Source organism: Gekko japonicus, unplaced genomic scaffold (genome assembly GCF_001447785.1).
Source record: "Gekko japonicus isolate JY-2015 unplaced genomic scaffold, Gekko_japonicus_V1.1 scaffold1716, whole genome shotgun sequence".
In the NCBI taxonomy this organism is placed as follows: domain Eukaryota; kingdom Metazoa; phylum Chordata; class Lepidosauria; order Squamata; family Gekkonidae; genus Gekko; species Gekko japonicus.
The window spans coordinates 10554-25685 of record NW_015165868.1 but is presented as its reverse complement, the minus strand read 5'-3'; the positions used below and the strand labels follow the sequence as shown (position 1 = coordinate 25685).

The 15132-nt window shown below is 47.4% G+C and overlaps 2 protein-coding genes across 2 annotated transcripts in view; one reads left to right on the top strand and one right to left on the bottom strand.

Annotated features, from left to right (window-relative positions):
- TPK1 (thiamin pyrophosphokinase 1) overlaps positions 1-7919 on the top strand; it is a gene marked incomplete at its 5' end in the record, with an annotated part of 382875 nt that extends 374956 nt beyond the window's left edge. Inside the window, one exon of the mRNA XM_015411248.1 lies at positions 7790-7919. Within this exon, the coding sequence (XP_015266734.1) occupies positions 7790-7914 (125 nt within the window). The remainder of the gene's footprint in view (positions 1-7789) is intronic.
- Positions 7920-9605: 1686 nt separating this feature from the next.
- The window catches only part of SEC61G (Sec61 translocon gamma subunit), a 6942-nt gene continuing 1415 nt past the window's right edge, over positions 9606-15132 (bottom strand). Inside the window, exons 2-4 of the mRNA XM_015411249.1 lie at positions 14111-14210; positions 12613-12715; positions 9606-9748 (exon numbers count right to left, since the gene is read on the bottom strand). Coding sequence (XP_015266735.1) covers positions 9739-9748; positions 12613-12715; positions 14111-14204 — 207 coding nt within the window. The 5' untranslated portion in view covers positions 14205-14210 and the 3' untranslated portion in view covers positions 9606-9738. The remainder of the gene's footprint in view (positions 9749-12612; positions 12716-14110; positions 14211-15132) is intronic.

Sequence of the window (15132 nt, the reverse complement as noted above, 5' to 3'; positions counted from 1 at the left end):
TTGCCCAGCTATATGTATTGGGATGTTCCCGCCTTCTAATTATTCCTAACAATAATCCTGTGGACATGGTACCAGTCTTGTACACTAATAAAGCATAACTCTTCCTAGGAAACGTGTGTGAAGAGTTACTTGCTGTGGAACCTGACAGTTCGGCATAACAAACATTTTCCTAGTTCCACATCAAACAGACAGGTGGGATGCACCTCTTCTCCCAGTGTGCCGCGGCCCTATTTTAATGTAGATTTTTGCTCCTTATCCAGAGACTTCGGGGAATTCCACTCCAGATAAACTGTAAAAAGGAGAGCAAATTGTAATTCAATATTTCACTTTAAATTGTGTTTCAGCTTATTGATCTTCATGTTCTATGGTTTTCTGATGTGAGGGCTGCCTCATTGGGGGGGGGGAGAGATGGAGGTCTGCATTCGTTTTAAGAAAGCTTTTAATTAAATATTAATTATTTCTGATATTCCAAATATCCAGGCCTCCAGAGGTTTGGGGCGGGGGGGGGGGAAGTTAAGAAAATGCAGCCTTCTACCTTCCTCTGTTTTCAGTACAAGAAAGAGTCATGGTGTGGCTGCCTATTGCAAGGAAATATTTGTGACGGAACTAAAAGGAGAGCAATAATGACATTTTGCTTCCAACAGGAACCGAGTGGGAAACCCTTGCAGACTTGTGAAGTTCTGTGTATCTTCAGAAGCATTCAGGATTCCATACTGGTTTTGTCGCTGCAGAACATGGTGCCAGTTCATACACAGATGTTCATATTGAGAACTGAAACACAGAGTGGTGAATGGCCTTTCTGAAAGATCCATCATGCATCAATCACAGGCAGAGCTTCCATATGAGAGCCAGTGTGGTGTAGTGGCTAGACTGTCAGACTAGGATCTGGGAGACCAAAGTTTGTATCCCTGCTCTGCCATAAAAACTGCAGGTGATCTTGGGCCAGTCTAGGGTTGCCAGCCCCCTGTTAGAAGCAGGGGAAGCCCTACTTTCACAGGCTCTGTATGGAAAACCTGCCCCCAACTGACCTTTTCGGGCCTACTTCTGGTTTCAGGCCTTCTTCTGGTTGGAAGGTGAAGCTCTAGCTTTTGGGCAAAACTCTATGGTTTGAAGCTGAATTTACCATAGAGTTTTGTCCAAAAACTAGAGTGTCACCCCCAACTGGAAGTCGGCCTGAAACCAGAAGTAGGCCCCAAAATGCCCAACATCACTTTTGGCCTCCCGGAAGGACATCAAGAGACCCCTGCTGGCCAGGTAAATCAACCTGGCAACCCTAGGCCAGTCACATCCTCTCAGCCTAACCTACCTCATAGGGTTGTTGTGAGGATAAAATGGAAAAGAGGAGAACAATGGTAGACACTTTTTGGGGGCCCCATCTGTATCTCCACTCTTTGTCATCTGATTCACTACCAGTATCTCTTGCTATCTCAAAAGAAAACTATGAGTACTAGTAATGTACAAGGGGTGGCCCGCGATACTCGCAGGGGGGGGGAGGCGGAGCTCCAAACTGAGCTCCGAACTCAGGAGGCGCAGGAAGAAGCAGCAGAAGGTAATCCCCCCCCCATCCTGCTGGTTCCTCCCCCGTATCCTCCCCCCCGCTCAATCTCCCCCCTCTGGCCTCCCCCCCCTCTGGCTCTGAAGCGAGGTTTGGGTTTCTATTCCAGGGGTCACTTTCCATTCTGAGCAACAACGTCCGCTCAGCCTGACATGCCCCCGTCGGCTTTCCCAACGTGACTGTCTCGCCTGTTCAGGGGAGGGGAGTAGCTTATCAAAGACTACAATTCCCAGAAGCTTCTGCTCCCCCCTTCCCTTCCCTTGGCCGTCAACTCCCTTCTCTCCCGGCCTCGCGCACGCTCTGGCCTGTTAACCGGTGAGTGTCCTCATTCCCACTCCCCTTTCCTCCATTTCGCTGTTCTCTCTCCTCCCCCCGCTCCGATGCGAGGGCAGAGCTGCAAGCCGCCCTCGCCACTCTTCCCCCCTCTCCCGGCTCACAGCTCGCCTCGTGGCGTTCACAGAGCGTTTCGTGCGCGTGCGCACGAAACGCTCTGGCACTTTCGGGGGGATTTAAACATCCCCCCAAGGTTTTTTCCCACTTTTTGGATTTTTGTGCACACGTTGGCACCGCCCCACGTGTGCACAAACCTCTCCCTCCCCCCCAGGTCCCCCCGATGTGTGTATTTAGCTATCCGCACAGACGGGGCGACTTCAGTATTAGTATAAGGATTCAATAAAATAGACTGGAGGGGGAAGGCTTTCTTCACACTTTGTTGACTTTTTTAGGTTTGGATGTAGGTCACAACACAAAAGCTTTCTATAACACATCACACAAACGAACAAACAATGAGGTGTATTTGTATTAGGGTTGCCAAGTCAAAATGTCTTACCAGCGGGGGAGCCTCGCCGGGCTCTGGGAGCCATTCTTCGATGTGTGCGCGCGCGCGCCGCCAGCACGTCACCAGAAGTGACGCGCGATGTCGATCACGGTGAAGGCGGGGCCCCGATCATCGGAGGGAAAACCATAGAATTTTCCCTCCGACGATCGGGGCCACGCCCCCAACGTGTTTGACGTGGTTGCATCACCTCTGGTGACGCAGCCACGCTGCGCTTCGGGGGGCGGAGTTTCCCCCCGGGGCCCGAGTCTGCAGCAGCAGAAATCGGGCCTCCAAAGCGGGGGTTTACCCGCCCCCCGCCCCCACTTGGCAGCCCTAATTTGTATGTGGAAACTGCCCCACTGTAACCCTTGGAGAAGTGGAGTGAGTCTTGCCAGCACACTTCCAGCTATTGGGAATGCGTTAGACCCAGCATGAAAATATTGACTGATCTGCTGCAAACAGTACCTCCGACTTCCCCGCAGCCTTGTGGGTGCTTCCTCTGGCTTATGATGAACGCCTGTCCAATCTGTTCCTCAAAAGTCACTGGGGGGGTTCTTTCCCCTTCTCATTGCCCTTCATAAAAAGCAGCCTGTTTCTCAAAATCATAAAGCAAAGCGCTTTCTAGGCTGTTTCATTTGGACTGCTACCCTTTGGATCACAAAGCAAAATGGGAGTCTGCAGTGGAGGGGGGAAGCTGGCAAAGTTGCTCCCCTCCCCTCTTTGCAGTTAGGATCTGAGCTACAGTTTGGCGCCTTCCAAAAATGAAAATGACACAGAATTGTGTGCGAACTTTTTGAGTTCTCCACACTCGCTTTCACATTGGATATTAAAGGGTGTGTGTGTGTGCACGCGTGTTGTGAATCTGGCCTCTCAGTTCATGCTTGGCCATGGATGCTCAGCATTTGTTTGCTTTAAAATTTACTCACAGTTATCCTAATTAGAACATGGGCAGGGTGTGAAAACACTCCTCCATACAAATTGTGTGAATCACCAGTCGGAGTCTTATTTCTTGCGTTTTAACCAGCGGGTCTGGAAACTGCCTAGATTGAAAGGCCAATGGTGCCATCTAGTGGACACAAGGTGATATTGCTGATTTGGGTTTACTTGTTGAGTGATCTTGTCTGCATTTTTAACCGCTTAAAGACACCACAGTCTTCGGCTTGCAAGGCCTGAGCAAGGTCCTCAAGTATAGGCCATTTTGGAGGTCTTTAATTCATAGGGTTGCCATAAGTCAGACGTGACTTGAGCACACATGCAGAAGGTCCCAGGTTCAATCTTTGACATCTCCTGTCAGGCCCGTTGTCACAGAGGGGCGTTTCGGGACCCAGCCCCCTGACTTCCTACCAAGGCCCCCTGCTGCCCCTGCCCCAAGTGCGGCTTGCTTACCCAGCCCCTCACCCTGTTACTGCCGTAGCCCCTTGCCCTGCCACGGGAGGCCTCCGTGGCTGAGTGGCTGCCTACTCCAATGGCTCTTGCCTGTTCCAACAGCCAAGAATGAGTTTTTAAATTTTAATTTTTAAAATTTTTGTGACATCAGTGCCCCCCAACTTATTTAAAGCCCCCCAGAATGACAGAATCCTGGCTACGGGCCCATCTCCAGTTCAAAGGACCAGGTAGGAGGCAGTGTTCCCTCTAAGCTGAGTGAGTGTGAGCTAGCTCACAGGTTTTTCGGCTCCAGCTCACACATTTTTCTCTTAGCTCAGGAAGGAGGGCTCCAGAGCAGACTACTTTGTGCAGGAGCTAAATCACTCGCTCACAACTTTGCCAGTAGCTCAATAAGTAGAATTTTTGCTCACAAGATTGCACAGCTTAGAGGGAACATTGGTAGGAGGTGATGGGAAAGACCTCTGCCTGGGACCCTGGTGGAGAGCCACTCCCTTGCTCAAAAGCCAGTCGAGTCCGACTCTAGGGTTGTGGTGCTCATCTCCGTTTCAAAGCCAAAGAGCCAGCGCTGTCCGAAGACATTTCCGTGGTCATGTGGCCGGCATGACTAAACACCAAGGCGCACGGAACGCTGTTCCCTTCCCACTGAAGCGGTACCTATTTATCTACTTGCAATTTCTTGCTTCCGAATGGCTAGGTTGGCAGGAGCTGGAACTAGAGATGGGAGCTCACTCTGTCATGCGGCACCCGGGTCTCGAACTGCTGAACTACCGACCTTCCACAGCCTGCAGTTCAGCGTCTTAACCACTTGAGCCACCGCAGCTCTAAGTAGACAGTACTAATCTTGATGGACCCAGGCAGCTTCATGTAACCCTTACTAGGTACAGTGCCTGGCAGTGGTCGATGGTGCCTTGTATGGATCCCATTGTGTAACCTGTGATAGAGGTCAGTCTCAAGAATCCAGCTCTCGCAGCCAACCAAAGGGCACTCGCGCCAGAATACGACCCATGCGTGTAGCATAATGGGAGCCATGCAAGAATGGCTGTGCCTGCTCCCATCTGTCTTGCCCCAGACGAATGAGGCTACTTTTGGCTGGCTTAGTGCTAGGGCATCTACACGGCATGCAGAAGGTCCCAGGTTCAAGCCCCAGCATCTCCAGTTAAAAGGATCGGGCTGGTCCGTCCTGTGAAATGCCTCCACCAGAGACCAGATTGCTACCGGCAGCCAGAGTAGGCAATAGTGATTTCAATAGATGGAGGGACTGGCTTTCAGCAGTAGTAGTCCAGGCCAAACCAGCCAATCCCCCAGAAGCAGCCAGCCACTGTCTCCATAGATGGGCGCATTGGGCTTTTGACAGGGGCCATCGTTTTATTCAGTTATTTCTTGCAGCAAAAAGGTACCTCTGTCACAACCACGTACCCAAATGAGGAGGGGGAGGCAGGAACTCTACTCAGTAACCAGTAAACAGAACAGCAAACCCCATAACTCAGATTAATTATGCATAACGCCAGGAGCACAGCAAAAGGTTGCCATCGAACGCAGTTCCCCCTACGGGGGCAGGGGCAGAGGAAGGGTGTGTTTCCAGGAGCCAGCAGGCACTTCAAATTCTGTCTCTGGGTTGTTTTGAAAGTGATCTTTGCATGACTTGGGGGCAGTGGGGGTCATGCCTTTGTCTGAGTTGTTCTGGTCATAATGGGTTTTTCCCCCTACAACAGGTAAGTCCAGTGCCGTCCACAATGGTGGAATATGGATGGTTATAACGTGCTCTGACAGTATGATACAGAAACAGAGTTGGACCTACACATGAGTTGAGGAGAGCTGGCACTGGTTTGGTTCAGCCGTAATACTAGGTAAAGGTAAAGGTTCCCTTGCTCGAAAGCCAGTCGAGTCGGACTCTAGGGTTGCGGTGCTCATCTCCGTTTCCAAGTCGAAGAGCCAGCGCTGTCCGAAGACGTTTCCGTGGTCATGTGGCCGGCATGACTAAACACCAAAGTGCACGGAACGCTGTTACCTTCCCACCAAAGTGGTACCTATTTATCTACTTGCAATTTCTTGCTTTCGAACTGCTAGGTTGGCAGGAGCGTAATACTAAGCAATGGCTTAAACTGTGGTTAAGCATTTGAAATCGGGATCTGGCTTGTGGATGGTTCCTCAGATCCTCTCTAGTCAGGCAGAGTGGTGCCAAGGGACAAGCTCAGACTGAATCCGGATTAGGTCATACCTGCAGTCAGACATCTAGAGATGTGAAAATATTTTCTCTTTCAGGATGACTGAAATGCTTCCTGAAACGAGGTTTCAGTGACTCAAAATGTAGAGTATGACGGTTCTTCTGCAAGAGTGTCTTTCATCAGGACTCTCCCCCACAGGGAGCTCACAGAGTACTTTGTGCATCCCCTAAAATACCCAGAAAAAGTCTGCAAAGAGAAGCTCTCAGTTTCTTTAATGGGGGGGGGGGGTTGTTTCATAGGGTTTTTCTCTGTGCTGCTTAGCTGATAGCTTCATTTCTGGTTCTTTTCCTAGTCCGTGTTCTGTTTCTAGGAGCAAAACAAACTTGGTAATTGTCGAGGAGGAGGCAGCTCAGAATATTGTTGTTCTCGAAAGAAAAAGTTGATGACTCCCAAGTTTCTGCCTTAGTGAGAATTCCTATGTCTCCTGTAGGCCCTGTTCACACGAGGGGTTTTGTGCCGGGAGAGGGACGGATTGGGGCCGCAGCAAATGGGCGCGATCCAACAGCAACATCTGGGAATCGTGCTGCACCCGTCCCGCCGAAAAAGCACACCAAAAAAGAACCACCTAACCAGGTGGTTCAATCGAAAGGGCCGCGGCAAGTGCGGCAGTGGAATCGCCGGCGTTTCCTTGCGCCAGCGCATCTCCGGCTCCCGGCCGAACTGCACATGATCGAGCATGCGCAGTTCGGCAGCCTCCCCCTCCCACTCGTCTCTTCCTCCCCGGCATCTGATCGTGCCCGGGAGCAACGGCGCACGGCTCACGGGATCCATGGGATCCCGCCCGCAACGTCTCTATTTTGGTGCGTCTCTAATTAGCCGCACTTTCACCGGTGTTTTCCCTGCCGTGTGGAAGGGGCTGTAGACATATACAGCTTCAAGCACGTTATTTGTTTACATGTGACTAGTTTTGCCCACTATTAATATTCTAGAACATATATGATAGCACAGTATTGAAAGGTCAGTGTTTGCAGTGTTTTGAAGTTGGGTATTCATATACGCTACTAGCCATGTGAAGGTTTAATGAGGTTCTTTCTGCACAGATAATGTATTTGCTTTTGTTGACTATGTTCCTTCTTCGGGGGGGGGGCGAAGAGAGAGAAATACTAATAGGGTTAAGCAGGCTTTAAATGCCACTTGCTGGTATTCCTTGATGAAGGCCAAGGACAACCCCAATCAGGTGGTAGCGGAGAAATGAACATCTGAAGTACGAATAAAAGTTATTAGCTTGCGGTCAAGACCACAGCCTTCTGCACATTTAGTGAAAGGTAAAGGTTTCCCTTGCTCGAAAGCCAGTTGAATCCGATTCTAGAGATGCGGTGCTCATCTCCAAGCCAAAGAGCCAGCGCTGTCCGAAGATGTTTCTGTGGTCATGTGGCCGGCATGATTAGACGCTGAGGCGCACGGAACCTTCCCACCAAAGTGGTACCTATTTATCCACTTGCAATTTCTTGCTTTCGAACTGCTAGGCTGGCAGGAGCTGGGGCCAGAGATGGGAGCTCACTCCGTCATGCGGCACTCGGGTCTTGCATTTACTTGGGAGCAAATGGCATGCTTAGGCTCATAAAGAGATGGGCAGTGCAGTCCTGAAGTTACACCCTTCAAAGCCCATCGATTGCAATGGACTCCCCATCGATTGCAATGGACTCCAACGGGGTGCAAGTCTGTTCAGGATTGCAATGTAGAAGTGGCTGCGCTGTTTCCTCTCTACACTTGCGTGGGTCGCAGAGCAGAAACTGCAGCGGAGTTCTCAGTTTTCTAAAGAGAGACTTACTCTAATCAACCTTTTTCTCCCCCAATGGCTTGCAGAGGAAAGCGTTCTGGAGTTTGGGACCCTGGTCAGCACGTCAAACACCTACGACGGATCCGGCATCGTGACGGTCGAGACGGACAAGCCTTTGCTGTGGACGATGGGCATCAAGGAGGGCGCGTAGGAGGCTCCCCCTGCCCAGTTACGGGCAGCCCACCGGGGGAGGGGGTTTTTGGGGGGGGGGGGGGGAGCAGCCAGTTGTAGCCTCAGCATTATCTACACCGCAATCGGCAAGATGCTCATTAATATAGGAATTCAAAATTGCGTGCTTTGAACTGTTTTGGTTTTTTTTTTTAAATGCAGCTTAAATCTGTAGAATGGCAGGGGGCTTTTGGTTTCTGTTTTGAGGCAGCGGTGTACTGGAAAGTATTTTTTAAAATCTGTAAATAGATATTTTTATATACCATGCATTTCTTTTTTTAAAAAAAACCCTGGAGAATGGCTGATGAGCAAGCCGATGCCCGAGACCCCATTCTGTGATCGTTCTTGATAACGGAGCCTCTTTTTTAAACGAAACCTGTCAATGCCTCCACCACTGCTTGGATCTGGTTCAGCACAGCGCAGCCCCTTCGGGAGCCGCGTGAGGCAGGCCAGCATAGAGGGCCACAGAGCCCCCAGACCGCTCGGGGAAGGAGGCTGTGCTGAAGCACAGAACAAAGTCACCCTGGTGTGCTCAGAGTCGCTGGCTCCGACGACAATGAATCCCACCGCTCCACACACACACAGACCCCTTGACCTGGATATGCTGCACAAGTCTGCCTCGCTGGTTCTGTCGAGCTCTCGTCCTGGCATTGAGAGGACTCTGGTATTTAATGCCAGAGTTGGGGAGTGCAGTCCTAGGCAGAGTTACTCCAGGCTAAGCCTTCGGCGATTGTGGCATCAGACTGCACTAGTCTGAGACCCCTGGAGAAAGACGGGGCTGGACCATGCCTTCTGAACATGCCTGGCCTGCAGCGCTTGTGTTAACTGGGGCCGTTCAATTAACTGTAAATTAGGTGGTGGGGGTTGCTCATGGCCAACCCTGCTCTCACATCAGTCCCTAATTTACAGAATTAAATCAATGCTATCGGTGTTCATTATTGTTCTTGCTAGGATGTTGGGTTGTCTGTGCCGTCAGCCACATGAACCCCCGTGACAAACCGTGGACTTAAAGCACTTAACTCAAAATTGCCAAGTTGTTTGAATCGAAGAGCCGGTTTCTAAGAGGGCATTATGCTGACCTGTTTTTACATCTAATAAAGGATCTCTTTTTAAAGGCTGTTGTCGTATACTTTCACTCCAGAAGAAGAGACTGGATTTATACCCTGCCCTTCACTACCCAAAGGAGTCTCAGAGCAGCTTACCATCTTTCCATTCCCCTCCCCACAACAGACACCCTGTGAGGTAGGTGGGGCTAAGAGAGCTCTCCTGAGAACTACCCTTGAGAGAACAGCTCTGAGAGAACTTGTGACTGACCCAAGGTCACACCAGCAGCTGCCTGTGGAGGAGTGGGGACTCAAACCCGGTTCTCCCAGATTAGAGTCTGCACTCCTAACCACTACAGCAAACTGGTTCCAAACCCTGACACCAACCTACAGAAGTCACACAGGGCTGGGATCCTTTTAGGTTTGGAGAGGGATCTAAGCAAAGGAGACTCGAGATCTGCTAAAACCAGGCATCTTTCAGCCAGAAGTAAGCTTGGAGGCTGAGCGGAGGAGGAGGATGCACGTCCCAGAGCTCCCCAGCATCTCCAGCCTTTCAGAAGACAGCCCACGTGGCCCACCTCAAAGCTTTAAGAATCAAAGTTAACACACAGACACAAAGATGCCACACTGGTTTCAGTTTCAAACCCAATTTATATTAGCAGGTAGTAAAAAGATGCCGTTAACAAGGTGAATTATTAAGCCAGGACGCAATGTTTCCTTATGTCACCACGTGCGATACCAAGGAGCAAGTCCTTCCTGTGCATTCAACCACCCCTGTAAAAATAAGACAATACAGTCAAAGCTGTGCGATTCCGCAATGGTATTTTGGTTTCAAGATCTGCACAAAGCCCATTCTGCCGGCTTACTCAGGAAGCACGAACAATAACCTTTGGGTATGGGAAATCCTATGCTGTATTCCAAATGGAAAGCAGAAACCGTTTATATTGTGCAAATAGTCTCTTTATCAGTAAGGGCCTTGTGACCATCTAGAACAAGTCCTTTACAGGCACAACAGACATCCTCACCGTGTCTACCATGTGGCAGTCCGTGTGAGCAGTCCGTCTACACTGATTAAGTGAGCAAACAGGCTCTTTTATTAGCATTACTTCCTCATGTATCAGGAGGCATCTGGGGAATATCGGAAAAGGCTGCATTATTACCAGAAGATGAATGTTATTTATTTATTACATTTATTAATTGCCTAATCCTCACGACCATGGGGCTCTAGGCGATGTGCAACATCCTAAAATCATCAAAACATATAGAAGCCCTATCCCGCATTATACAGGAATTAAGAGCAAGTGGCGAAAAAATCTGCCGTTCCCTCCCATCCGGTCTGTGAGTGCTTCACTCGTACCGGGGGGCGAGGGGGGGGCCTCCACAAGGAACCGGTGCCAGCCGTGATGTCAACCGTCGCTGCCCTCAACCAGACGCCTGGTGGAACATCTCTGCCTTGCAGGCCCTGAGGAATGGCATAAAATCCCGCAGGGCCCTGATGTGATTGGGCAGAGAGTTCCACCCGTTCGAGGCCAAAAAGGCCCTGGTTGAGGACAGCCAGATATCCCCAGGGCCCCAATGCTCCCTCTAAGCTGTGGAGTCTTGTGAGCAGGGCTTCTGTTGTAGAAAAAGCCCCAAGCGAACTCTGTGATATGAACAACATTTGTAAGATTTACATTGCTTTTCTAAAACTTTACAAAAGTGCAACAATTTGTCCAACATTCTAACTTATACAATACTGCAAAAAAGTACACATAGTCCAACATAATGAGTACCCGGTTGTGAACTCATTTCAACTTTATAGTCTTCCTCAGATGTAATCCTATATTTAAAGGAGGCGTCAGCTTCTTAAATCCAGCTCAGCATTGTAAATTCTTAAGTACCTTCATAATATCTTTTGGTTCCATAATAAGTGTTTATTTTTGGAGCGAGCCACTCATCTGTAGGTACAAAAAAGCCTCCTGGATTTTACTGGCCATGCTCTCCACGAACACCAACTTATTTAGGTAGTAGCAATCAAGTCCTTATTATATTTTATCTGGCTAGAGCCTTCATTGTTCTGGCTGGCAAATGCTCAGTACTATTTCACCCGGCTAAAGCCTTCATTTTCTGGCTGGCAAATGCTCTCTACAACTAACTGGATCCAGACACTATAAAGACTATACTAGTTAATACCATGCAGCTGCATGTTGAACATCTGTTTCTTAAAGTAACATGACATTATTGTTTTTTTTTTTTTGGAGCGAGCCACTCATCTGGAGGTACAAAAAAGCCTCCTGGATTTTACTGGCCATGCTCTCCACGAACACCAACTTATTTAGGTAGTAGCAATCAAGTCCTTATTATATTTTATCTGGCTAGAGCCTTCATTATTCTGGCTGGCAAATGCTCAGTACTATTTCACCCGGCTAAAGCCTTCATTTTCTGCCTGGCAAATGCTCTCTACAACTAACTGGATCCAGACACTATAAAGACTATACTAGTTAATACCATGCAGCTGCATGTTGAACATTTGTTTCTTAAAGTAACATGACATTGTTGTAGGCTGAACCTCTGAAAATATATAAACTATTTAATTTCTTATACTGACTCTGATAATTAATATATAAATACTAGTTTATTCACTAGTTGGTGTTTGTGGAGAGCATGGCCAGTAAAAACCAGGAGGCTTTTTTGTACCTACAGAGGATGGGCTTGCTCCAAAAGTAAACTCTCATTATGGAACCAGAAGTCAGTTTTCTAAAAGTTATATTATTACTAAAACTAAATTATTATACGTTTAAAATAACTATTTTCCATGCAGCTGCAGGTGGTTTTATTGATTATGGTTTATTCCAGGATAAACAAGTATTTATATATTAATTATCAGAGTCAGTATAAGAAATTAAATAGTTTATATATTTTCAGAGAGGGGGGGAGTCACTCTCCAGGCCTTCCCTCTGTAGCCACGCACACAGAGGTGTTGGCTGTAGTGGGTGTGGCCAACTCTGAAGCCAGCCGGAACTCCGTTCCTGTGCGTTCCTGCCCAAAAACAGCCCTGCTTGGCAATGTTCCCTCTAAGCTGTGGAGTCTTGTGAGCAAAAGTTCTACTTTGTGAGCTACAGGCATTAAAGTTGTGAGCGAGCAATTTGGCTACTGCATAAATTAGTTTGCTCTGGAGACATGCTTTCTGAGCCAAGACAAATATGTGTGAGCCAGAGGCTAAAAAACTGTGAGCTGGCTCACACTAACTCAGCTTAGAGGGAACACTGCTTGTGAGCAAAAATTCGACTTCGTGAGCTACTGTCACTTAAAGTTGTGAGTGAGCGATTTGGGTACTGCATAAACTAGTTGGCTCTGGAGCCATCCTCCCTGGGCTAAGGCAAAAATGTGTAAGCCGGAGGCTAGAAAACTGTGAGGTAGCTCACATTAACTCAGCTTAGAGGGAACACTGCTGGGGACCACTGGCAAGTTGTTCTGTGAAGAGCACAATGCTCGCAATTGTATTCCCAAAGGAGGAGGTCACCTATGGTCAACAGTCCAGATAGTGAAAAGATCCTACATCACAGTGACACTTCAAGGAACAAGAAGTACGGTTTTCATAAAAAAACAAATCTTAAGCAGTTCATCGCCATTTTTGACGTTTCTCTCACCACACTTACACAATGATGTTGTTGATAGGGATATGAATCAGTTTTACGAAGAAACCAATAAATCCCATTATTGCAAAACCTATTGCTGTCGCCATGGCAATCTTCTGGAATTCTGTAAATTAAAAAAAAAAGTGTTAACATTTAACTGAGCTGGAACATTAAAATGGACAACTATTTGGAAGCAACATGCACTCCAAGTGGATCTGAAGAGCTATAATGAAAGCCACCTGCAGTCAGGAATCCCCGATCAGATATTTCCAGATTTAAGTCACAGTTTACTAGGGAAACAGGGATGTCACATACACCCTTTTAAAGAAGGCGCTGGATTAAGAGGGGACGGGACCAAAAGTCATTCTTTGGGGCTTGCCTATCCTGGACTTAAACTTTATGATGCTGGAATTATCACAATGGAATGGCTCTCTTTCCACTTGGGCAGTCAAGCCAAACACAACTGAAACAATCAGGCTTCTTTTGCATGGGTCCCTTCTGACAATCTGCTCCTTCTCTGAAGGACGACAAGAGATGCGTAGCTAGCAAACTTTTATCTGAATCGACACATAAACTTTGCAAAACTTTTATACCACCCCATGGTCAGGTGTTTGAGCCACAAAGCCTTCATCTTCTACACGGAGATGCACTAAAGGGTTCATTGACACAGAAACCTCTAACAGCACCTTATACCACCCCATGGTCAGGTGTTTGAGCCACAAAGCCTTCATCATCTACATTGCACTAAAGGGTTCCTTGACACAGAAACCTCTGACAGCACCTGGATGAGTTTCCACAGAAAAAGGTTAAGAGGCAGGAAGTGTCAAAAAGGGGAATTAATTTGAATTAATTTATTCACTCGCAAAGTGGTCTGGAGAAGCGAGGCAAAAGGGCAAAGACGCAATGGAGGACCCAAGGGAGGAAAGTGGTCAGTCTTTAGTCTTCAAGGACCCACAGTTCTTCTCTCTCAAGTTACCTCTATTCATGCACAAAACGTCATACACTAGATTCCCACAAAGATCAAAGAAATATGAACTCAGCATGCTGGCTCGGTATTGGATAAGAATGAGTGCTGAAGGTATTTTGCCAAGAAATATCACTGGGTAGAAATGTAGGTCCAAAGAATTTTATATCAGGGGTCAATTTGGATGCTATAAACTGCTAGAACTATGCATTTAAGTATTGTTGAATGAGAACAAATATGTAATATGTATCTCTCTTTGCTGCAGAAAACTACTGTTTAATATCCTTGGGGCTTTTTTCTGTTTGTCCGTTTGTTAAGTTGTCTGTTATGAAAAATCTAATAAAGAGAATTTTTAAAAAAGAATTTTAAAAAAATCAACAGTACAGCATTAGTCTCTCATGAAAAAACTATCGACATTTTCACCCATAGTATTAAAATAGAAGAGATTCAACAAACAAATCTGATACGAACATATTTTCTCCCTCTGTGCACAGATGACTGATTTCTGGTGCTTAGTTTAGGATGTCAGTGCCCCATACAATCTTTTCCTCTTACCTTTCCGGTCTGGCTTTGTGCATCTTTTAACAAGCCGGATGGAATCTTTCACAAACTGCCGGCTGGGCTCCACAAACTGCATTACTTGATCCATGGTTAACTACCAGGACAAAACAGATATACCACCTTGTAATGTACAGCTGGTGCAGAACTTCCCACAAAGTGTCTTCAATACAAATTAGGTAGGAAGACATTTTTTTTAACAGAACGAACAAGTTCATCAGGAGATTAGACTGAGTTGGTGGAAGAAAAAGCTAATCAAAATCCTGATATTAAAAACACTTGGGCTATCATTTCAAAAACAACAGAACAAAGTTCGAGTCCAGCAGCACCTTGAAGACCAACAAAGTTTTATTCAAGGTATGATCTTTTGTGCAAGGACACTTCTTCAGATACAATGAAATGGAAATTACCAGTTCATACATATAGCAATAAATTAGCATACAGCATAATGAAGATGTTTAACAGGGTTTCCCTTTGCAGAGATCCTGTTCCTCTACCCTCAACCTCTACCAATTATTTTTAGAGGCTTCCAACATTCTCCTCTAATGCTAGTTGATGCCTTGAGTTTGCAGTGCTCCATGGCAGGGCATTTTTGCATGAAGGCATGTTGTGCCAGGAATTTCACCCTTGCTGATGTCAGAAAGAAACTACCTCTTCCCTCATCACCAGTTATGACTGGGAGGCTCCCACTACTGCCCCCCCCCCCATCACCTTCCTTTTAAGAAGAGAGTCCATAACCCTTCAACAAAGATGCAGCACTATTATATTTTGGGGGAGGAGGATGCATCCCTTTAAACACATAAAACCAGAAAAATTATATAAAAACAGCAGCCGTGATGCCCAATGCAGAGGGTGTGAAACTGTGGGCTGGGAGCCCAAAAGGGGTTGCAGGGTGGAGCCTGGGGAGGACAGGGTTTGAGGAGGGAAGGGACTCTGGTGGGGTATAATGCCACGGGGTCCACCTTCCAAATAGGGTTGCCAGCTCCAGGTTGGGAAATACCTGGAGATTTGGGGAGTGG